Source organism: Bemisia tabaci, chromosome 2 (assembly GCF_918797505.1).
Source record: "Bemisia tabaci chromosome 2, PGI_BMITA_v3".
Taxonomy (NCBI): Eukaryota; Metazoa; Arthropoda; class Insecta; order Hemiptera; family Aleyrodidae; genus Bemisia; species Bemisia tabaci.
The window spans coordinates 61,115,111-61,140,454 of record NC_092794.1 but is presented as its reverse complement, the minus strand read 5'-3'; the positions used below and the strand labels follow the sequence as shown (position 1 = coordinate 61,140,454).

At 37.9% G+C, this 25,344-nt stretch overlaps 1 protein-coding gene across 1 annotated transcript; it reads right to left on the bottom strand.

Annotated features, from left to right (window-relative positions):
- Window positions 1-1,418: 1,418 nt before the first annotated feature.
- On the bottom strand, window positions 1,419-24,209 carry Pgd (phosphogluconate dehydrogenase). Its single transcript, XM_019055170.2, has 9 exons — window positions 23,781-24,209; window positions 11,822-12,042; window positions 10,666-10,910; window positions 9,677-9,853; window positions 8,076-8,160; window positions 6,594-6,829; window positions 5,440-5,573; window positions 3,546-3,768; window positions 1,419-2,786 (listed from the first exon to the last, which is right to left on the bottom strand). Exons 1-9 carry the CDS (start codon window positions 23,789-23,791, stop codon window positions 2,667-2,669), a joined length of 1,452 nt encoding a protein of 483 aa, XP_018910715.2. The 5' UTR covers window positions 23,792-24,209; the 3' UTR covers window positions 1,419-2,666.
- Window positions 24,210-25,344: the final 1,135 nt, after the last annotated feature.

The window sequence follows — 25,344 nt, the reverse complement described above, 5'->3', positions numbered from 1 at the left end:
TTTCATTATTACACTTCATCTAGCGCTGAGAGTTCACTAATTACTTCACACAACCACTGTGTAATCTAAAAGTCGAAAATTGAAAAAAAAAAAAATCACACGATGCACGAGTTTCTCCGCCAGGGAGCTCTCCCCTTAAGAAATCAGTCACCACCCGCCCGCCGGAAGAGCCGCGCCGCGGCGTGCTGCCAGCTTGAAACGCGCACTTGTCGCCTACAAACCTAACTGGATACTTCACGCATTGCGCAATGCTTGAAGTATCCCCTTAGGTTTGTAGGCGTCAGTACGCGTTTCAAGCTGGCAGCACGCCGCGCCGCAACGTGCCATAAACTTGTCCTCAATTTATTAGGCCAGGGTGTTAAAATGTAGGCAATTTGACATCAAATTCGAAATTAGCGACTCAAAAAACAACTGTTACGAAACTTTCGTGATCTTTTCGTTATTATCCGACTTATTTCTTCCTTTTCTTGAGTTTTGGACCATAGTGCGCCGCGGGCGGCGGCGCTCATGAAATTCTCCCCTCCTGTGCTCAACCGCTGGCTGCGCGCACGCTGAAAATCGGAGATCAGTATGTTGTGAACAGTATGATTTGTACACGGTAAAATTACTTTAATCCTCGGTGAGCATTAGTGCTCCACTAGTCGAATTACGAACGAATTGAAACATTAGATACAGTGTGGTTGCGCATGATCCATTAAGTAATGGACAGGACTTGCTCATACGTGGTAATGATGACTTGAATATACAGGGTGTTTCAGACTACCTGTATCAGGCTTTTTTCTCGGCTATTCCAGGTCGTATGTGAAGTCAGGGACTGACTTCACTGCGTGACTTTCGTAGACATGGAGATCCGGAGCCGTCTCTCCTTCACTTGATAGTATAGGCAACACGCGCTCTCATGAGTTAGAATAGTGGTATCATGTACGCGCCTTTATTTAATCATTGGTATAGTAACTGGTATAAAACAAGGTGGAGAAATGGTGCTGGGTCCACACCATTCCGCGGGGAAAACAAAGCCAAGATCCTCCAAAAATTATAATTAGAGTCAAAAATAACTTTTTTTAAACTCTTCTAACTGGAATAGTGACTTCTTTCCTACTGGTGCAAGATAAATTGGGATTGGTCTCGATGGAAAGTTGCCTTTGAGCCGTTTAGAGACTACGTTACAACAGAAATGCAGCACTTCGAAATTTTACCTTGTCTTAAGAAGGTGATGGAAGGTTGAAGGATGATTGATATAGAAAGAAAATATTACTTTTATTAAAAAAAATTGCTTGACTCTCTGAAGTCCCTTCCGTTTGTTCTGGCGTAATATGATATAATTTTCAGTAATTACTGTAGTTACAGGCCTTGTAGACTTCCGAAACCCTGCTAACTATGAAAAGGGAGGGGATGAATCAATAATATGTACAAAGATCTGTTATTTGAAAAATAAATTGTATAAAACATTTTCTGAACAGTACATAAAAGACATTAAAAATGCTCAACAATGATAGTACAACGATTCCTAAGTATGTTGAAGAGTGTTATTAGGCAGTTGGTGTTTGACTGTTCTTTCTTTAAATATAAAACTTTAACATATTCTTTAAATATAAATATGAAGAACAAAAAAAAAATAAAGATGAAAAAATGAATGTCATCAAAGAATGATAAAAAAAATACTTAAATTATGTTGGTATGGAATGGTGTAAGATTTAACATTTTTAAGGCAACATAAGGCGCTTCAGCTGAAAACCATTAGAAAAAAAGAGATGTTCTGAAACAAACGATGATTTGATTACTGTGCCTTAACATATTTAAGTGCCTTTTTGACTGATTGAAGATTCCAAATACTCAGCTTCAATAAATATGACAATTAAAAAATGCTACAAAACATTCACTGATTACTGAAAACAGACAACAAGATTTGTTCGAGGACGGGTAACTTCCAAGATAATTCTAAAATTGAACTCAAACATAAGAATAAAATTTATTAAGTAGAGAAAGTAGGAAAAGTATCACATAAATAATTAGTGGTGCTTAAAGATGCTACAATTCTTGACTTTCTGAGAGAAAAAACTGAATTTTGGTGCTAAAAGATAAATTCTTGCGATAACAACGATGTGCATGATCACATATGTGCATCACACTTTGACATTATTTAAACACTTTTGCTAAGATGGAACGAATGTAATATTTAAATAAAGAGTACATTTTGAAATGAAACATTTTTGATAAACGAACTCTCAACATCGTTAGAGATGGTTTCATAATATTGAATAAATGAAATGCGTTTGATGTACACACATAAAAATGCAACATGCATAGGTAAAAATCTCAAAAGGAAATTTGGCAAGATAATGCAAAATAAATAATAGCATTAAGAAATGCACATTTACCGGTATAAAATGCAATAAATTAAAAAATAAAAAATCCTAAGGCGAAATTAATTTAGAAGAAACTTTAAAAGTCATTGCATCATTTCAGCCTTTTCTTGGAATGATATATTTAGAGAGGTCAGACCTCTTTTGTTTTAACCAATTCGAGTGAAGAAAACAGATAACTGTTTCAGATGTTAGAGATTTCATACTTCAAGGTTCAGATGAATGTTCTTTGAGGTTGTTATGAGGTCTCTGTTTAGGCAAAAATGGGGGAAAAAACTGCCGGAATAAAAAAAGTAATGGAACTTAAGCATCATATGTTGAAGCAGATGTGTTGCCTCCTTTGCCAGTCCAATTGGTGTGAACGTACTTTCCAGGAGCAGTGAGAAGTTCATAAGTATGTGCTCCAAAGTAATCACGTTGTGCCTGGAAAAATTAAGGTTTAATTTAATGATTTCGGTATCATACAGGAAAAAAATTCAAGCTATTTGCTGTCAAATAGTGCAACACTCAGCTGAAAAAAGCAGAGTTTATCAAATTGGCCAGCGATAAGTAAATTAGACTTGTTTTAATTGAGCCTTCTCAAGACAGTCAATCTGTTTTGCCCTTACAGTGATGACTGTTAAAATTTTTTCAAAGAATCTCGTAAATTTAAAAAAAAAAAAAAAATAACAGATAAAAACGCAACAGAAGTTCATCTTTTAGGAAAGCCTTTTTGAGTGTTTTTCAAGTATAATTTACAAGAGGTAGAATTTGAGTAAAAATAGCCCACCTCAAAAATAGTTTCACCTTAATATGGAATTCCAGGTGAAATAAAAAAAGGGGAGAAAAGTAGAAAAGAACAAGAATTTTCTATTTATCACTTTGACTCAAAAAGGTTTTTTATTTCTTCACCATTACTGCACTAAAAAAGAAGGGGCCGGGTAAGTGCATTATGTTAAGATCAAGATGTTGGTGATGACGATATGTCCTTCAATAGGATGGTCAAAAATCGGAATGAGTAAGTACCAAAATTATGATAATGATTATTATTATTATAATTAAGGCTCAAGAGTAACTTCGGGTTTTTTCTTCCACGGTCTTTAATCTGATGATTTTGTATTTATTTGGATTACCTTTTAAAAATCGCAACACTTCATTTATTAAATACCATAGAACTAATAAAAAAACATAGTCTTTACTCACTTGTAATAAATTAGCGGGAAGCCGTGCGCTTCTGTATCCATCATAGAATGCTAAAGCAGTGCTAAAAGCTGGGGTGGGGATACCCAGAGTTGCGCTGGCAGCAACAACTTTCCTCCATGAAGCTTGAGAAGACTGAATGGCGTTGGTAAAGAATGGGTCCAGAAGAAGATTGGCTAATTTCGCATTTTTGTCGAAAGCACTCTTGATATTTCCAAGGAACACACTGGAGGAAAAAAAAGAGAGAAAAAATCATAATTAAAACACAGAATGAAAAAGTTCAGTAAGTTGAAGAGAGAGACAAGCTTGGTAGGACGTCTAGTGTTCCTTTTTCTTTTCTCTGATTTTAAAGATGTTTCCTAACCTTTAGATTTGGCGTCTATCTAATTTTCCCTCTTCATATTTTCTGAATAAAAAAAAAAAAAAAAACGCAAAAGAGAACAGAGCCCAGCGCAAAGTGCAGCAATGGATCAGTAGTGGTTTAAATTTCCAAGAGAAAAATTGACTACAGACTGGGAGATCATGAAAACAGAATTCTGATCAACATCATTCCATACTGAAGGGCGCCTCATGATGTAAAAGTAATCTCGCAGTCAATGACAGAGATGAAAACTGAGGATATGTGGGTAATTTCATTTTAATTTCTGTTCTTGATTAATAATATTTGTACATATATGGTAACATTATGAAATCATTCATACACACCAGAACAAACTAGGCTTGAAAAAGTATCATGTAGGTAGACTGATACTTTATTAACTATGGTCACATTGCTTCACTATACACATCGACGGTGTAAGTTCACAACCACATATCCCCTTTGCGTTGATTGAAAATCTCCGCTCTTATTTTATTTTTCTAAAGGAGAACAAAGCAACACCATTCCTTGAAGTTTTCGTAGAATTTTTTTAGTCCAGATAAGAAAAATCTCGACAGTTTGTAGGAATTGCCATTAAGTAGTTTTCCATTTAAAATATAAAGTATAGCAGTAACTGCAGGAAGTCTGCCATGTCGCAAACTGAGATACGTGGTTGCAGACTTACACCATCGACATGCTTCAATATGATTACTAATTAGGCTACAATATGAAGTAAAGAATTAATAATCCTCACCCACCCATATAAGCACCTATCTGTACACAAAATGGAATGGCACATGTGTTGATTTTAAAATAAGCCAGAAATAATATAACTGCAAAATGTACTTCAATCAAAATGTGTAGTTCAGTAATGGGCCTGTTGGAAACTTATGCTAGAGCAAAAGTAAGAGTTGTTTCTTAAAGAAAAAATGGGTCAAAAATCACGATGAGCGCATTAGCAAAGTCTGTAATACACACCTAACTTCACAATTTCCGTGAGAAATTTGCTTTTTTTTTAGCTCCCCGATTCAAAAAACGATACTACAGCATAGGTGAAAATTTCGCTAGAGGAGTGGCTCCATTCAATCCTTGCGTACTAGCATGTTTTGCAATACTCAACATAACTGACGATATCAAGACGGATCTTTATTAATGCAAGGAAAACGAGAATGTAAACACGCCAGGTTCTTAACAGAAGGTTATAATCTCATCCCGTCACGTGAGTTTTGGCGGTTTTGGCCAGTTTTGGCAGTTTGGCGTCGGCCACGTTGAATATTGTGCAGTACTGCACAGAGGTTAGAAGAAACGACTCCTCTAATGAAATGTCCACCTGTACCATGTATCGTTTTTGAAGCGGGAAGCTCAAAAAAACGCAAATTTCTTGCACAGATTGTGAAGTTAGGAGTGCATTTCAGACTTCGTTGATGCGCTCATTGTGATTTTTGAGGCATATCCTATGAGAGACAATTCTTATTTTTGCTCTAGCAAAAGTTTGCAACAGGCCCATTTGACAAGTAGAAAAAAAAGTTAGGAACTAACCTTCTAATAATACAACCTCCACGCCACATCAGAGCAATACCTCCGTAATTCAAATTCCACTTATGAATCTTAGCTGCCTCTCGCATCAGCATGAAACCTTGAGCATAGGATATGATTTTTGACGCATAAAGAGCCTGGAATACAACAAGAAAATCCGTAAAATAAAATCATGTGCGTACACAGTTTTATGACATGATAGATAAAAGCAGGTAAGGACATAACATCAACTCGCCGTGAGATTGGCTTATTTACACCATACATCACAGGCTTGTAAAGAAAATTTGTGAGAATAGTTCAGTCAATGCGTTGCCAAAAGATAAATTGAATCATGGTTTGTGTGAATTAATTCTGTACAGGGGTGCAGAATCTTCCAAGCTTCCACATTTTCACACGCCTGCACGCCAGCTTTCCACATTTTTCTCATTGGTTCTCCACCAAATTTCACAACCAATCTAAAAAATATGACCTTTGACTCCTGTTTTCCTATGATTTTTGACTTCTAACCCTTCAAAATGTTGCGTCCTCACACATTTTTGGGGGCTTTTCTACATTTTCAAAGCATTTCCCTGCACCCTTGATTCTGTAAATGTGTTACCATGAAAATGTTCAATTGCTGCATTGCGATTAGGGGACGTTTTCCCCTGCAGCTTGAATACATGTATATTATTTTCCTTCTATCATGATTACGCATCTTTTATTTAAGAAATATAGATATAAAGAGAGATTATGAACTTGAGATGATTTTTCAGTCTTCCATCTGAGTTATAACATATTGCAAAGGAAGACATCTTCATTAATAGATGTACAAACTTCATATTTGGACATGTCACGAATGTTTAAACATCAGATGCAGTCATTAATAATCAATTAGACGTTTAAACCCAGGAAGCTTTAGTTTGCAACAGTTGTTTCATGTTGGTATTTTTAATCTGTTAAAACATTTTCCTTGCTGAAAAATAATGCCTCCTTTTGATAGATGCCCTAAACATATTTGTGGCTACAGAACCACTCCCAAGAGTCTAGCTGGATATGTCACGAGCAAAATGGCTGTGGCGGTTCTAAACTCCAAACTGCACCACCTGGCCTCAAATCTCATACTAACCAGTGACACGATATGCATTTTTTACTATTTAATTTTTAAGTAAAACACTTACTTTTCTAATATCCTCCAAGAACTCTTTTTTGTCCCCTTGGTATTTGGAGGTAGGTGGACCAGACAAAACTTTACTTGCTTGAGCACGCTCATCAAGAAGAGAAGACAAACACCTTGAGAAGACAGATTCACCAATTAGCGTTACAGGAATACCATAGTCCAAAGCAGAGATTGCGGTCCATTTTCCTGTTCCTTTTTGACCAGCGCTGTCACGGATTTTTTCCACCAAAAATTTACCTAATTTTCAATGAAAGAAAAAAAATATGCATGAGGTAGACATATTCACTGCTGAGATCCATGAAATTCATAATTATAACATAAACCAAGAAAACTATCTAAAAACTTGTTGACTTGAAGGAGTCATTAGATTTTTTAACATTTATTTCAGTATTTGTTTATAAAATTGCATTTCAATGCATGTATCTAACTTCTTGAAAAACGTAGAAGCTTAGAGTTTCACATTGATTTCAAATGTTTACATGAAAAAAACAACTTAATCAGCCAAAAACACAGTAAAGTAACAACTCAATCGGGGATGAGGCTGCTGTGGAGTATCCAAAAGATAGAAGACAAGATTTCTTGTCTAATTATATTGATTGAAGATTGAATTGCCTTAGTTCAATGTCCTTATTTAATGTTTTGCCTTTCATCTTTTTTAAAAGCACCAAATTTTTTGGTATCTTTGTGTAGTCTTATTGAAAGATACCATGAGATTACGGTACCTATTCAACTCTTTGTGTAGTCTTTTTGAAAGATACCATGAGATTATTCATGAGACCTATTCAACAATTGCTTGAAATTTTGAGTGCCTGTCATGATTTAGAATATTAGTGACTCCTACAATGGGTCAACATGACAGAAGCACAGAAAACCAGAGTTTTTCAACTCCCACACAACCATTTTAAAAATACAAATTGTTTGCACTACTATACAGATTACTGGAAGTGGGTTGGTTGCTCTAGTCACAGAATTGTGTTTTGATGCTTGATTCTTGTGGATTAGTTAAGAATATTAAGATCTGTACAAACCGTAACTTTCTACGTTCAATATTAACCGAGATATCGCCCTTTGAAAAGTCGGGGTTTTGACATCATCCACTACAGGGATGACACCCTTGGTTTCTTCCACCTTGGTTTTATCAATTAAGGAGACAACCGTTAGCACTGGTTATTCCACATGAACCGCGGATGAAAGCAAGGTGGAAGAAACCATGACTGGCATTACTGCAGTGGATGATGTTAAAAACCCAATCTTTCAAAGGGCAATATCTCGGTTAGTATTGAATATAGAAAGTTGCGGTTTTTACAGATCTTAATATTTTTAGCTAATCTAAAAGAATCAAGCGTCAAAATACAATTCTGTGACTAGCGCAACTGACCCGTTATCATGGTTGAGTTCTTTGAGATGAGCTTGTTATGTCCAATGCTATTCCAAAGAAAAATAAAAATTTGGATGATTAAGACAAATAGAGAGCCTTACTTACCATCTGTGTCCTTGTACTTCAAAATATCCTTAGTAATTTCGATGAGGAAAGAATCAAGTTCGCCTTTGTTCCATTCTTCGAAGACCTATAAAATTTCAATGACAGTGAACATGTGAAAAATTTTTTCCAAAAGAAAGAAAATTATATTTTTATGAGCCATGTTTCAATTAGGAAGGTGAAACATGACTTAATGACTTGGGATAAAGGAGTTGATGCGCGGTCAAACATTTTCACTGGTTTTATGCGGATACATTGTAAATACTTACAATGTACTGAAATTCACACTTAATATTTTGATTGAAATCGGCTCAAGTTGGAGCTAACTACCCAAAAAATTCAAAATCATATTGAGAAGAGAAGACCTAGGTAGGCAAGTTTAAAGGGCATGGCTGTGCAGCATATTTTCTCAAGTCTGTAATCTTCAATAGCAACAAAGGCATAGCCCAGGGTTTCCATACACCGAAAAAAATAATATGCTGTTTTAGCATCTAGGATGTCAAAAATGTGTCTGGTGATCCCAAGATGCTGTCTTTACTGCCTCCGCAGTTAATTTTACATCCTGTGAATGCAAATTCAACTGCAGGGGCAGTAAAGGCAGCATCTTGGGATCACCAGACACATTTTTGACATCCTAGATGCTAAAACAGCAATTTATTTTTTTCGGTGTAATTTCTTCATTTTCCAATTCCTTGACTTTTTGGCTTTTTCCTGTCTCCAAAAGTTCCGAATTCTCGAACATGCCCTGACTTTCTCAGATCTTCAAGCAGAAGTTCCACGTCAATTTTCCCTTTTGATTGCCCCAACTTTTTTTAAGCTCCAGATAATAGTTATAATTCTAGAGATTCAAATTAAAGGAAAGGACACTTAGCCTTTGTTCGCTCTCTCTTGAATGGCACAAGCTAAAGTTGGTGAGCTGACCCACTACTCGCATAATTCCAAGATTTTCAAGGTTTTAAAGACTGCTTGAAACCCTGATAACCACGATACTAGGCAAGCTTGTGCTCCGCAAGAAAATCAAGATAACAACTTGAGAGTAATGATGAAGATGGGTATAAAAACAATCTAAGAGACTAAACGTTGAGAAAGAACATCCTTAAGAAAGGGTTAAGCATACTCTTTACTTCTTTTAACAACTGACAAAGCATTTCAACAGATAGTAGGTTTCATGAATAACTTACATGAGTAATCAACGATACTAAGAACCACCTTGTTGAAAATTCTAGAGGGAATCAGTAAAAAATTATACCGATGAAAACACTTTTCCTTGGTGCCAATATTATTGATGTAGGGACTTCTGTTTTCTATTCTGTTTGGATAAATATACGAGTGACAAAATGTAACGTTTGTAAGCCATTAAAAATCATGAAAGTTTCACCTCTCATGTCTATTTAGTTTCGATCCATCATATTTTATTCCATTTCCATACTTAAAAGCCTTGTTACATCTTAGTTTCAAATTTGTCAGATGATAAAATAATAAAATGCCTCCAGAGTCAAGTGGCTGACAAAAAGAGGGAAACTTCACCTCTGCGTAGAGAAAAAAAAAAAAAAAAAAAAAAAAAAAAAAAAAAAAAAAAAAAAAAAAATGAAGGAGTGACTTACTTTGCTCATCTCTTCATTATCCATCCCTAAAGCAGATTTCATGAGATGGTATGCTTCACAAATAAGTTGCATATCTCCGTACTCAATACCATTGTGAACCATTTTGACAAAGTGACCAGCTCCGTCTTCTCCTACCCAATCACAGCAGGGTTCATTATTTGCTGTAGCAGCGATTGACTGAAAAAATCAATGAAGAAATTGAGAATGCATTAAAAGAAAGAAGAAAAAAACGTGAAGTTAATAAGACATAGTATCAGTGGTCCGCTTGTCAAAAAAACAAACATTCAATAGTTTTCAAATGATTGCAGCAAAGGAATAAATATTTGACTGACAAGAGGTACAGTTTCTAGAGAACTTTCATCGCAGTTTTCTAGACATATAAATAGAAAAATTAGAGGCAGTGTCTGACTATACTAATTACTGACTTGAAAGAAACAGCCAATTATACTTTAAAAAAGTACTGGTTTCCCTATGTAGATAGGTGATTTTATCGATGAGCCGGAAATAGTACTTCCGAATTGTGGAACGTAGTTCATATGAAGTTTTATAATTGTGCAGTGATACCTCTATAAATAGCAGCAGGAGTCAGAGCTGATACCAAAAACGCTGAATAATAAGAAATTCATATAAAACATAAATATGCATGGAAAAGCCCAAAATAAAGAAGAAAAAAAAATAAAATTGAAGAAAAAACAAGAAAATAACGCGTAAATGTGCCTCATTGTTACACCTGATGACTAGAGCACTGGATAAGTAATGGGTGGATAATGGGGGAGTTACCATGCATGAACTGCCAAACCCCTGCAATCCCTGGATAGAAGGAAGTAGACTGGGTAAAATCGAGACATTACTCTCATGATTGGCAGATTCGTGAAAGCTTCGATTCGCTGCTGTTTTCACAGCATTTGATGACAAAAATTAGGCAGTTGTAGGAACGGGTTGTAATTTAAGTGTTGAGTCCAAGTTAGGTAAAAGGATCAATAAATTACCTGGAAAATGTTTTTAATGTAAGGCCAAGCAGCAGGATTACCTCCCGGCATTAGAGAGGGGCCATATCTGGCTCCTTCTTCTCCACCGGAGACACCAGAACCTACGAATAATATTCCTTTCTCAGCCAAAGATTTGGTTCGTCTTTGGGTGTCTTGATACTCAGAGTTACCACCATCAATGATTATATCACCTTTTTCTAGGAGTGGGACCAGTTTTGCGATGAAGTCATCAACAGCGCTTCCAGCTATAAAATAAACAGGAAATCAGAGGAAATTAGCAAGGTCTAAATATTTGCGAGACATCTTTAGAATGGGTAAATCCTATTAAAAACTATACAAAACTATTTTTATAGAACATATTGTGAGAACATATTAGGTGAGATATAACACTACATAATGAGTGTTTGAGAAATATTTGAAAAACCTGGGAAAAATTGGATTAAACAGTCATTTTTGTTTGAAAAAGAAAAACCACATATTATCTTTCGCAAAAATCGTTTTTTTATGCAAGTGCAGGTAATACTTCCAAACCTGCTTCATACACAAGGCTCTTTTAAAAATGCAAATGGTTCAAGGGACGTTTGTAAAAAATGGATGAACTAGAAACATCGCCCTTGGAAAATCTTCTGAAAAATAATGACTTTCAAACCATGGGATTATTCAGTCCTTAAAACTTGGTGGTAGAATCTATGGGTAGGAATACAGCGGCTTTGTAGAAACCTACTTGGTCCCTTAAACATTAAATGTAGAAGATTTCGCAAAACAAGGGCGTGACATAACTTTAATCTTTGAAATTGTATTCAAACCAATTTTTTGGTAAAAACAACACAGAATTGCTACTGCGTGACTCAATTTTTAAAAATTTTCCTGAGGAAGCCCCTCTTTTTGTAGCTCAGGAAGTCTTCCAAACCCCCCTCCCCCCTTTGAAGCAGAGGAAGTTCCCCCAACCTTCTTTGATGAAGTTTATTTCTGGTACCAATTAACCATTTTAGCATTCACTTTATCGGCTATAGACAGAAATATAAAATTTAGGAGTATCTGCAACGGTTTTACTTAATTTACAAAACTGTGACGTACAATTTGTTTCGAAAATTCAATTGAGTAGTCAAAGTTCGAGTTACTTCCTACGGAAATTCAAGTTAAGATTTTAACAAACCTTTGACAAGCATCATTACACGCCTTGGTTTCTTCAGTTTGGCGACCATATCCTCTAATGATTTAGCACCAATGACTTTAGTTCCCTTGGCTTCGTTGTTGAGGAATTGGTCCACTTTTTCTGTTGTACGATTGTACGCGCAAACGACGAACCCATGATCGTTCATGTTCAAGATCAGGTTTTGACCCATGACGGCCAAACCGATAAGTGCGATGTCAGCCCTGAAACAAAAAAGGTGAACAAAAATATTAATCCCTGCAATTTGAATGCTTTAAAAAAAATTGCTTCTCACAATTTCTCAAGCCAAAGAAAGAAATATATTTGGTGTTTGGCAAGTTTTAAGAGCATGTTTAAGGTATGTTTTCAACGGGACTAAATCCATTGAAGATCATTAATGTACGCAAATCGGCTTGATTTCGAAGAGGCTACAAAACAAAAATATCCTCCTGTTGTATCTTTATGGCCTTTTTGACTTCTGAAAATAGTTACAAGCTTCACTTGTCCATAGATAGGCAATATCTGCACCTACTAACAATGACGAATTTCGTTAGGATTGATCTTTTAAGTTTAAGTAACTCAAGTTGAGTATATCAGGTAAGATTAAGTAAGTATAAGTCTTGAACTGTCAATCTATGCATTATTTGCAAATGGGGGGCCGTCATACTCATCCCATATAGGTACTTAATGTTGCTGACATTTTGCAACTTGATCTGAATTCTGCTTTCACCCATAAGCCCATGATAAATCTTCCTTTAATTGTTCTTACTTTTCTTTGAGTACGTTGAAATGTGCGAGAAATATGTGGAATTTTCCTCTGTATCTGAGAATCCATCTGAAACTTTTGATGTAATCTCGATAAGGAGAAAACATTTTCATATTTGTTTTTTCATCCTTTTTGAGAGAAAAATTTGACACAAATTTTGGTTTAAAACTTCCTGTAATCATTTGATACTAGTCAGCGAAGGCTACTCGTAGCAAAATTCAATGATTTAGGAGATTTTAATAGAAAGATGGGGAGGGGAGGAGAGGTTGATTTGCAAGCAGAAAGTCGATGAGAGTTTTTTTCCCCCTGAAGAGTAGTAAAAGAATGCGTAAAATTTCCGATCTCTTGATCCGCGGATCGCAAAAAAATTCATGCGGACCTTGGGCCTTAAAGCGATTTCCAAGAGTAATGGAACCTTTTTTTGACACCCCTGGCGTCATACCTGAGTCAGATATCAAAGTTACCACACCATTGTAGCGGGTAATTTGAATTCACGCGCAGCGAGAACTGGAGTGCCACTGCGTCACATCGGTATAAAAATGACTCAGCCAGGAATGATAGTCGCCGAGATAAACTGCAAGGTTCACAACGGATCCAGGGCACTTATGATCGTCTCAGCCAAGAATTACCAAATCGACGCCAGAAAATTCAAATTACTCCGGAGCTCGTCAGCAATTAGAGCAGAATTTGGCAACACTGGATAACCTTCTCGCACCTTCGCGGCCTTAGTGAGTCTATGGCCCTGCCTCGGGCCACTTAGATGAGAATTTTGCCTCTCCTGATGCACCGCATCGACGCGCCGCGAGCCGACACCGGACTACATTCGGATCGTAAAAATAATGGCGCGAAAAAACGAGTACCAAGTAATGAGTGAGGATTTGAAGCCTCAAGCAGTACGTCTTAGGGTTGAGTGGTTCGTTTCATCTGCGAGAAAACGGCAACATTTTGGCCAATGATATGAGGAAAGACACAAGGTTAAAGACTTCGTGATTCGGACAGTAAGAAGATCGCAGGACCGAAAGCCTTGCCAGTTACTTTTTTGAGGCTCGCGGCGATCGAAGGGGTTGGTGAGTGCAGGATTGTAGGAGTTGGGTAACAGTCTTAGGCAAAATCGAGGAAATGCCTTAAGCCTTAAGTAGAACTACTAGTGTTAATAAACAGAAGGACATAGAGGAAACATAGGGAATTATGACTTGATCTCCAAATTTATGACACTTGAGTTGAAACTTGTAATTTTTAACCAGAGGGCCCCTGTAATTTTTGCAAAAAATCACAGAAATGTCATTGAACAACGTTATGCACCTATGGTACATAGATGTTAATAGCGTGAATTTTCTTGATCAAAATAAGGTAATTTTTCCTCCTTTTTTTAAATGGCAACACCCGAAAGCGTCGAATTTTGATGGATATCTTGGTACCCACTGTAAGTACCCATCTTTGCATTTTCTGATGAAAATTATGATCATCATTTTTGCATTTGATTGAAGTTGAGCGAAAAAATTCGAAGTAAACATCGACTTGATGACACGAAGAGGCAATTGTTCAGTGGGGTCTAACACGAGAATTACAGTTTTGTGAGGATTCCTATCGATCGACCTTACCTTCAGAGGTGACTTCCATTACGCAGGAAAGAACGCCTCTAGAAAGTCAATCATAGAATAATTTTAGCCAGCCCCGACATTTAATAGAATAGTAAACAAGGATCGCTTTGATCACTTACGTTTTGAAGGTGAATTAAATGATTAAAAGGCCTACTTGATAAGTGCTCGTCTCACGCATGTCTTGTTCCGTCTCTGGACTTTTTGTTACGGCCCAGTGGTGATTCTACAGGTTGCCAACACCGTTTTTCCTCCATTTACATCCATTACAGATATCGATTTTACGCGAGACAAGCTGCCTTGCCAAAAATCGATTGTTAAACATACATTTAAATGGAGGGAAAACAGAGTTGCCAACTTTCTAGACTCGCTACTGGTAGGGCCCCTGTTTCTCGTCATCAATTGAACGTTTTCAAGCTTAATTTCGATAAGCATCGCTTAAATTCCTTTCATAGGTACTTTATTTTATTACGGAGACTTCACGATACTTGGGCTTTTTTTCTCCCAGTGATTAACTGGAGAGAACTTCATTTTTGCTTTGGCTATTTGTTTAATGTAACAGTCTCGAAAAATATAAAGAAATCTGGAATCCTAGATGAGTGTTTGCAATGTTTAAAAGAAGGACTTGGAGGACAAGGTGCATAAGTGCAGTTTTTGCTATTTCGAGAAAAACGCGTTGGAAGTATTGAAATTACATGGATCTTTATGGCAGAAAGAAAGTTCAAACTGACTTTTTGATGCTTAAAAATTAGAATTTGGGAGGGAATCTCTCACAGAATATGCATCAAGACTAGTTTTATTTGAAATCATAAATATCTCGATTTTTAAAAAAACTGCACTTATGCGCCTTGTCCTCCAAGCCCCTCAAATGGGGATTTAAGTGAATGTCGAACGACATTTTGAAAGTGTGAGTGCATATTCATAAGACTTCTCAGCGAAAGCTTTCGAGAGAGTGCGTATTTGACACGCATTTTTCGAGACAATCGATAGACGGCAAAGGGATCTATTCAATATATAGATACAACTATTTCATTCTTGGGCCACCAAATGTTCCAAACAAAACACTTTTCTTCTCTGTTTGCTTTTACTTAGTTATGAGTAACACTCACGGTTCAAGGTAGAATTTAAATTATTGTTAGTTTTGTTGGTGAAACAATTCACCAAGAGGTCAAAGTAGGCAATGACTAGTGTAGTTCGGCTACATTTGGTTACTTAGTGCCGTTCAGATAAGCTTCTGATAATCGTTTACTAGAGTAGTTTCGAAAAAAAGGACTATGCAAAAATGAATTAAGTAAAAATAAACTAGGTAAATGGGATTCGCATGTTCCATAGTCTCTTTTGATTAAATTCATTGGTGCATAGTTCCTTTTGGCATAGATACGTCCAAATGCTGTATGACGCGTGAGGCAGATATTCCGGGAAGAAGTCATGACCTCAAGAGTTACGTCACGATCACTAGCGGAAAGTACAAGTTCGGAGACCGGTTGACTTGTCGCGGGTAAAAATTCATGGGCGAATAAACCGGTTGCAACTCGAGCGCGATTTTGGTTGCGAGGAAAATGCCGAGCTTGCGACCAGAGGATTACTCTGCAACTTCAGACATTTCGTCGCCTTCCTGACATAAGGGCGTAACTACACTCGACGATGAGCCCTGTTGTCCATATAACTCAATGCTTCCCCGGGCTCATCTCAAATTTCAGTTACGTTTTTGTCAGCCAAGCGACGATTTCAGGAGAAGCGAGGGTGTACGCAACGGAGGAGACGCCAGGTGAATAATTGTGATAATTCAAGACTTAGAGTGGACAAATACAGACAGACAGTCTTCGAAACCTTTGAATAAAATTCGAACCTATTGGAAAAAAGAGAGAAATTTACGAAGTTAAGAATGAAGTTTTAAAAAGAAGAAAAAAAAGAAAATTATCACGAACTGACTGTAGAGGAAAAATCATAAGAAAATAGGCTAAACTGATTTTATCACGATATGGAGCTTAGGTTACATTCCACAGAGAGTATCATTGGGGTTTAGCGTAAATACAAACGTAAGACGAAAAAAAGAGGACAAAAAACCCGGCAAAGATAAGAACTGATCAAACGCTCATTTAAGTAAACTGCAAAACTTGAACCGCAGCGAATGCAGAATGGAATTCGAAAATTCGAATCTGAGGACACTTCAATACCTGATTAAGAATATTTTCTTCTTAAAAATGACATGAGCACATATTGATTATCAATTTATTGCTTCTCTTCCTTTCAACGAGACAAATTTTATTCCTCTGATACCGACCGTTGCTTGAGTATTCCCTTGCAAAATCTTGTCATCAACAGCGATAGATATTTAAAAGCACGATTTTCTTGATACAAATATTTTAACATCTCGGACGTGCGGAAAGCATATACGACGGGTGGAAGGCGATTAATTTTGGGATATGAGAGTCTAATTTGATTCACGCAGTTCGGGCTGCAATGATCAATGCATTTTGGGACACTTCAATATTCGTGTGAAATAGATGCGTATTTTTACCTAGAAACTCCAATCAACCATACACGAACGTAGAGATGTTAAAACGAAATAAATTTTTCCTTGTTTTCCAGATATTTCCGATGAAAAATTAACCCCGTATTATTTTCCATAAGGGCTTTAGAAAGTGGGCACCAGACGGATCATCAGACCAGAGACGACTCGAAAAAGCAGAGGGTGCCACTCGGCCCGCAATTCAAATTGGACCGCGTTAAACAGAGAGGAACTAAAGCCACATCAGATATTGCCAAATTTAATTTTTTACGAGGACGTTTGTGCGGATTCTTTTGAAAATTTTAAGGAATTTGCTTCGCACTATGGAAAAAATTCACTGAAATTCGCACGAAAATCCGCACAACCGTTTTCACGTAAAAACTTAAATTTGGCGATAGATGGTGGGGCTTGGTTCCTTTCTGTTTAACGTGGTTTAAATTTAACTGCGGGCAATTTAATTTTTTACATGAGCACGGTTGTGCGGATCTTCGTAAAAATGTCAGTGAATTTTCTGCATAGTACGAAGTAAATTCCTTAAAATTTTCAAAAGAATCTGTACAAACGTTCTCTCGCAAAAAACTATATTGCCTAGTTTTTGGCAATAGCTGATGTGGCTTGGTTCCTTTGTATAAAACGCGGTCCAATTGCTGCTCTTGTTTCCTCATCATTGTAAGACGGTGTTCCATACACACAAATGCATTGAGAGAGGCGGTAATTGCTACAGGTATGATGGGAAAAAGGCCGAGAGTGGGTGGAGAATGTGCGAGGATGAAGAACCTCATCGAGCGTGCCATGCCATGACCTTAAACCTCGATCGAAACCTGACCAATTCGACCTTCCACGCAGACACATTAGAATCGGCGCTGACAACGATTGTGATACGCTTGTTCCATTTACTCGCCTCCAGTCGAGACGGAGACAGTGTTAAACATCGCAGCCGTTTAGTTTCTTTACTCTTCCAGAGTTGAGCACTTTTCGAAACAAAACATTCAATCCAAGCTCATCACACACGAAAAACAGCATCACTTTCAGGGCTGGAAGCAGTAAAGGGGGGGGGGGGGGGGGGGGTGACAGATAATTTCATATCGGACAGGTGTGCGCTTGAATTATTACTTAAGCCGTAATCTTATCAATGGGACGCTAACTGCCATCGACCGAGATGGGGGCCCGTTAGCTTACAATACCTTGAATTTTTTTCCACCGAGCAATTTTTTCCGACTCCTCGTACCCACGAAGAGTCGGAAAAAATTGCTCTTATACTGCCGTGCTAAGGAAAAACGCCGTATGAACATTCGAGAGTTGCCAAATTTTCTCCGATAAAATGTTCATTTTGAGGAAAGTTATGAACATTTTTCTTTGAGATTTTCAGGATGTTTCGATGAAATTGCGGACAAAATTGTCGTAAAAATTGGAGGAACACTGTTATTAAGTTTACCAGGAAATTCGTGCTTTATCTAAGGAAATTTGGAGATGTCTGAAGGTTCATACGGCGTTTTTCTCTAGCACGGCAGTATACATCGATGGCCGAAGAGCGAAACCACGTATCTCTGTTTGCGACGTTGCAGACTTCTTGTCATACTACAGTTTTCCTTTGGAAAAAAAGAGAACGTAATTTCTTGAAAATTTCCTGGATTTTTCTTCTCTGCTAGTAGAATATTCTGTGAAAATTTCAAGCTATAAAGTTGCCTTGAATTTCTTTGAAAAAATAAAATAAGAGCGGAAACTTTGAAACAGAGGAATGGAGAAACAGGGTTTCGCACTTTGGTCATCGATATATATTTTCTTTGAAACGATTCTATTATTACTTAGGATTGCATTCGGCAGAAAGCTAATCACAGCGATTGTAGAGTTTTCAAAATCGTGCGGCGTTCTTGTTGCTTTAAAAATACTACATATATACCTACGGTAATAGAATTTAGACAATCAATTTTTTTAAAAAAAAATGAAAAAGAAAAAATCGAGTAATAGGGAATATTTTATGAAAACTACTCCTAGAAATCCTAAACCCAGTGGAATTGACCCGACTACCTCTCCCGAAGAAGTTATGGTGCCGGTGCATATGAGCTTTAGATATAGGTATAAAAATACATCCTAAAAAAGGAATCAGACATCAAATTGAAAAAAGGAAGAGAAAAATCGAGTGTTATCACAGCCAAAGATAGGAGAGAAGTATTCGAGCCTCATTTTTAACTTTTCTGCTGAACCTAAGCGACACCTCATTGGCAGCATAGAGCGGAGTATTGAGAGTTCATGCCTGGCACCATCGCGCCTTCAATTTTGCAGACGCAACACGGACATCCATCAAGTACGAATAGTTGTATCCTTACGCCGTCTTCAACGCGCGTCCTTTCCCTTGCCCTATTTCTAGGTTGTGCTGGTTGGATTCGGCAGAAAATTTAAAAATGAGACTCGAATACGTATCTCCTATTTACGGATGTAATAATACGCGGTTTTTACTTTCTTTTTTCAATTGGATGACCTTGCTCATTTCTCATTTCAAAATGCTTATAACTTTATTGGAGTTCACGCCAAATACGTTAACGAGCACTTTTAGACTGCAACAGAAGATCCTCCGTTTTGCTTCTTGCTTAATTTACATGTAAAAAAACGTCAGACGATCTTCTGTCGCAGTCTGGAAGCGTAAGCGTAAGTGTAAGCTGGAAGTGTCAGCGTAAGCTTATTTGACGTGAACTCTAATGGTGCAAACTCTGACTCGAATTTCCAAAAGAGTATTTTTGAGCAGGGGTTGATAATCTTCCAAGCTATCCAAGAATTGCTAGATCGGGGTTGAGCAACTTCCGAGAAATGCGATGACCTGTTTCTTTGATTTTATTGGAAAAAAATTTGGAAATCTTCCAAGAATGTAGAAACATGACTTTCACATTCCGTGGAATCGCGCTATTTAACATTAACGCTCTCCGCCAAAGATTCAATTTAATAGTTTTTTGGACAAAATCCTGTGCGATTCTGCGATACGGGCGGGGGACAAAATCATCATTTCGTGAAAAATATTAAGGGAGTTGCCTGTGACTAAGAGTGTCGGCCACCCGTTTGTTATCGGGACTTTAGTAGGACGTCATTTTCCTCGACCGGGGGTGGCACCGCCACTCTTGATAATGGTTTTTTTTCTTCTTCCCCCTTCTTACCGGCTTTTCAAGATTTTGATGGCTTCCCAAGTTTTCACGCGAACTGGAAGATTATCGACCCCTGTTTGTGAGAATTTAATACATGGATATTCATCAAAAATAGGAAAATCGATAATTTTGACCTGAATAGCGTTTTCTCACTCCCCCGGAAAACCTGGCCTTTCACTTTAAGTACTTGAGTAAACTTAAGTACCCTACTCCAGGGCCGGATTAAGGGGGTGACCACATGGGCCGCGGCCCATGGCGGCAAAATTAGGGGACGGCAAATTTTGCAATTTTTTTAAATGCAGGTACAAAAAAATCGGATTTAGAAAAATATTACGAACAAGAAAAGGTGTCAAAATCTCTCATTCCCTGAGAGTTCATTAATTTCTAATTTTGTCACATTTCGATGATACAAACGACTGCGCAACTTTAATTAGTTGAGTTAAGAGAGAAACCAAACACGTAATTTGGCTTGGAGCGGCGCGGCGCAAAGAGAACTGATGACGAGGGCTTGAGATGAAAAGGAGAAGCCCTCGACGCGGCGGTCGGCATGTAACACATATTAGCGCCTACGAGACTGCATGAATACTTCAAGCATTGCGTCAAACACAGTACGGTCAACAGCGGTCGGCGCGAAACGCACAGTGCCTACAAGACTACATAAATACTTCACGCATTGCGCCAAACACAGTTTGGTCAGGCGGTGGCAAGGCGGCGGAAGTTAAAATTATTAAACAACATTTATAGTTGTTCTTTCTTAATTTTTCAGTTTATTTCTTACAAATGAAAGGCCTTGTCCCCACAGATAGATTTACGGAACTGAACTTTTGCGCGAAGTTCTGTGAATTTTTGCTAGTAGTGTTGACAGGGCTTACGCAAAAAAAGTGTCCAACACGAGTGAACGCGTCTTATGCACCCTTCTCCCTCCGGCACGTTCACTTGATGGATTTTATTGATGTTTCAAAATGAATGAGAAGAGGGCGGCAAAATACAGGCGGCCCATGGGCAGCAAGTAGGTAAATCCGGCCATGCTGCTCCCATGTCCTGTAAAATTTTACTCAAGGAATTGCAGGAACACGGCATACCTTGATTCCTTTGATAAAATATATTTTTAACTCTCGAGAAATCTAATCAGAAGAAAATTAAAATGAAGCACAAAGTCGCAAATTCATGCGGATTTTTATCAGATCCACCTACTGCCTGAAATAAGATAACAATACTGTCGTGCTGAGGAAAAACGCCGTATGAACATTCGAGAGTTGCCAAATTTCCCTGGATAAAATGGTTAATTTTAAGAGAGTCATGGTTATTTTTCCTTGATATTTTCAAAAACTTTGGGTGAATTTGCGAACAAAATTATCTGAAAAATTGGAGGAAAAATATTCATAAAGTTGCCAGGAAATTCGTGTTCATCAAAGGAAATTTGGCAGCGCCTGAAGGTTCATAAAGCGTTTTTCCTTAGCGCGGCAGAGGACATGTCTGGCATTTTCGCTCTGCACTACTGTCAAGCAACCCTTCTCACGTCGTATGTGATCACGTGATGTCGTTCCACATATTTTTTCAGTTTCAATATAGCTGGTTATGCAATTTTGCACTGTGTGGCACGAACCGATGATGCGTCAAGAAATGTACTACCGGGACGCGGTGTTGCCGATAAGCTAGCAAGAATGCAGTCGCTGATACAGCATCGCACAGTGGATCAGGTCAATCAGAGAGGTCGGACAAGAAATTTTTAACTAAAACTGCAAAATTTGATGTTTAATTTGTCACATTTTAAATTTCAAAGGATGCTTCCAGAAGAAAATTTCACGAGGGAACCAATGAGGCCAGTTTTAAAATCTCAAAGTTTTGTATGAATGGAGTTATAAGCTTTAAAAGTTTCCGAACTTTGTCCGACCCCTCCTATTGATTCGATCCACTGTCCGTCGTCGTAGAGGTCGTGTAATGAATCGATGCTGTGTTCGTTCTTACGGGATTTTTCTCTAAAATAAGATCTGGCGACACTGAACGCTTCGATGCTGCCAAAGTTCCTCCAATGAGACATTCATTAAAGAAGCTTCGAATAATCTTTATTGAGATTTTAAGGAATGCCAAATCAAACCGCGAGCAAAATTTCCTGCAAATTTTGAAGGAAAAATTTGACATTTTTTCTTTAAAATCTATGATGTTCAACAGAATAATTGGCAACTTCCTTTGCACGTTTCTCTATTACACGTTGCACAGAACAACCACGGGGCAAATTCAGTATTTTGAAAGGCGTTTCAGCCGACTTTTTGACCCCCTCTCCCTCGTGGAGCTGCAAGACAGCCCTTCACCCCCCCCACCCTCTTTTAAACTACGAAAGACTAGCCTGACTCCCCCTTCTTCCAATTTTTAATTAACTGACAGAGAAAGGGGGCTAAAAAATACCTGAAAAATATGTTTTTCTTTGAAGAGAGTGGCCCACATTTTCTCTTACTCCCAGGTGAGATACCCAAGGTAATCTCAGACCCCCACCCCACAAACGATAGATCTTCATTTGGTTGTGTAGTTAATTTAATTGTTAATATTGATAGTATTTCCTTAGATAAACCCTGCATCTGTAACACTCCATAATGATTCTGAGGACTTGTGGGCAGGGGAAAAATTCTATAGAAAGATACTAAACTTGCAGTTGAAACATGTTTTCTTTACTTTCTCATTTTTCTACTGTACTTAGTTTGATCTTAATTGACCCTAAGACGAATCATCTCCAACCCATGGGAGTAGATACTTGCCATTTACACAGATTCAGTCAGAATTGACCCAATTACAAAGAACGTTGCCTATTTTCTTTAAGTGTTTTATTTTGTTGAGAACAAAAACAAATGACTTGATGATTGAAATTTTGTGAGTGTATTATACACAAAGGAAGCGAAAATTTATGGAAAACTTCAGGGCATCAGGTTATTTAGTTTTTCTGTTAAAAGAATAAAACAGGAGAGAGAATTAGGCAACGTAAAATAAGGATAAGGCTCGATTCCGCTGGGCGTTTGTTGGCAAATTTCAGCGCGCTAATGAATCCACCAGCAGTCTGCCCTACACAAATAGCACGCAACACCGCTCTTGGAGCAGTGTTGCGTCCAATTCGCAGCCGAAATTCGGCTACCGAACGCTCAGCAGAATCGTGCCTTTCGACTGCTTCCGAATAATGCTGTCAAATTATGTAGTCCATAATAACATACCCAAAACTTTTTGATAGTACAGGAATAAATCATTTTCATAGAGAGCTTTTTTCATCCATGGAATGCCATGGATCCTTATCTTTACATTTCAAGTTGGTTCAATAAGGGTAAGGGACACCTGTAACCACAACCGACCTCGTGAGAAGGATGGACCCCTGCTGGTTGACTGGAAGAAAAAAGTGAGGCATTTCATCACATTCCATTCTGATCCTCTGAGGTTCCAAAAAAACCCCTTAAGTAGGTTAATTCTAATGCTTCATCTACCCCCTGCCTGCCAAGCATGTTATGCTACGTCCCTACTTTGTTCCCCAAAACATGAAAGCCTGGGAGAATCTGCCAAAATCTGATCAGATACTCTTCTTATTCTGCGCCACAAACAGTCCCAGTCAATATTCCTACTTTTTGGCATTGCAGAAAATTTTACACCAACAAAAGCATCTTGAAGTGAATGATCGACATCCCCAGTAGATACACATGCAGAAGATCAATTATTGCAAATATGCTCTGAATGCAACAATAATAAATCCTTTGCAAGAAGAATAATAATGAAAAAAATGTGTTGAAATTTCAAAAGCTAGGCAATTGAATACAGCGATGAAGTATTGGTCGAACAGTGTAAACCTCCTCAACGAATCCACAAAAACACACTGAGTGTCATTTGACAATCAAATGATGAAAGAAATAGGAGAAAAAATGATGAAAATGCAAAATAACTGAGTGAGCTGGCATAGCGAAAAACAAAAAATACTTACTTTTCAGACATGATTGTATTTTTTGGGCTCCAATTAATTCGCACAGAACTAGTAGTAAGAGACACACGAAACGCCTTATCACTTCGCGATGGACACAATTTAACCTACTGACACTTCAAGTTCAAAAATTGGCTCGATACTGATAAGCCGACACTCACGAGTCTGAAGGGAGAATGAAAGAAAACTGTTCAACTGAGGACGGGGCTTGAAGGTTAAAAGAACGTCACGGTGTGTCAGAAGACTTGATACCTTCCGGCTGAATAAGATTATTATTTTCGAATAATAACGAGACGCAAGGTTTCCTCTTTACTTTCGTTTTCAAGTTTCAACCAATCCGACGATGGGAGGCAGTACACATTTTAATAAATTGCTCCAAGGTGAACTGTGGCACTCGAAGGCGAAAAGAGAGAGGGAAGCCGAAAACACTGAAAACACGGTTTCTCAACCTAACCTCAAAAGTTAAAGCACAGCCCTGTGTATAGCCGGTTGCCTGCTGCCGGGTATGCAGGCACTTTTTTCTCGATGACTAATCTGCCGTGCTCCGGAAAAACGCCGTATGAACCTTCAGGCGTTGCCAAATTTCCTTTGGTAAATCATGAATTTTCAAGATAATTTGTGTTCCAATTGTTCAGAAAATTTTATTCGCAATTTTACCTGCAATTCTTGAAAATTTCTCGAAAAAATGTTCGTGACTTTCCTCAAAAATAAATATTTTATCGAAGAAAATTTTGCAACTCTCGAATGTCCAAACGGCGTTTTTCCTCAGCACAGCAGTAATTTTCACTGATTTTTCAGCTCGGTTGCTCGGTAGTTCTCAGTTTCTTCAGTGCTTGAGTTATGAAACAAATAGCTCCAGAATAATCGCACTTGCTAAAATAATAATTTTCAAGGAAATATTTTTTAATGAATTAACATTATCTCTTGAAATCCCGCTGTTCACAGGCGACACTGGGAACTTGTTGGGGGAGGGGGTAGCGGAAGGGCGTCTTATCAAGTAGGAGAAGAGATGTGCAAGATATTAAAAGACACTATACCAAGAGGGATCCCTGGGACTTACTCAGTTCCAAAAGAAGTTCGGGGGATCCTAAACTCCAAAGTGGGGTCTGAGGGGCCTCAGCTCTGCCTTAGGTACTGCTAAAATTTTGGGAAACTGAGTCGTCTCTGGAGCATGAGGGACTTGGGGACGGAGAGCTGCCCCCTCCCTTCCTAACAATGTACTTGGTACCTCCCAGGAAATGTAAGGGATTTTGCGATGAAAGTGAGTGACATGTCATTTGCCTGACATTGTAATTTTATACATTTTTCAGTGAGCATATGAACATAAGTTCTCATAATGATGTATGCATATAGTTCAAAGAAAGAAAAAAATCCTTGATTCATGTATGTTCTCAACTTCGATTATGGGTTCAATTCTAATAAAAGGAAGAAGCTTGTGGGAATCGGATTATATGGTGCTCCAGAAGTCGATTTTGTTGTCACAATTTCTTTTGCCACAAATGAGACTATAAGAGCAGCTGGGACAATAGACACTCACTCTCTGGAATTTATTCTTGCACTTATAAAA

Coding starts and splice junctions, on each gene's coding strand:
- Pgd (XM_019055170.2), bottom strand. Junction 8,161..9,676: donor ATAATGAAGAGATGAGCAAA/GTAAGTCACTCC, acceptor GAAATTTTATAG/GTCTTCGAAGAATGGAACAA. Junction 6,830..8,075: donor GAAGTACAAGGACACAGATG/GTAAGTAAGGCT, acceptor ATTGAAAATTAG/GTAAATTTTTGGTGGAAAAA.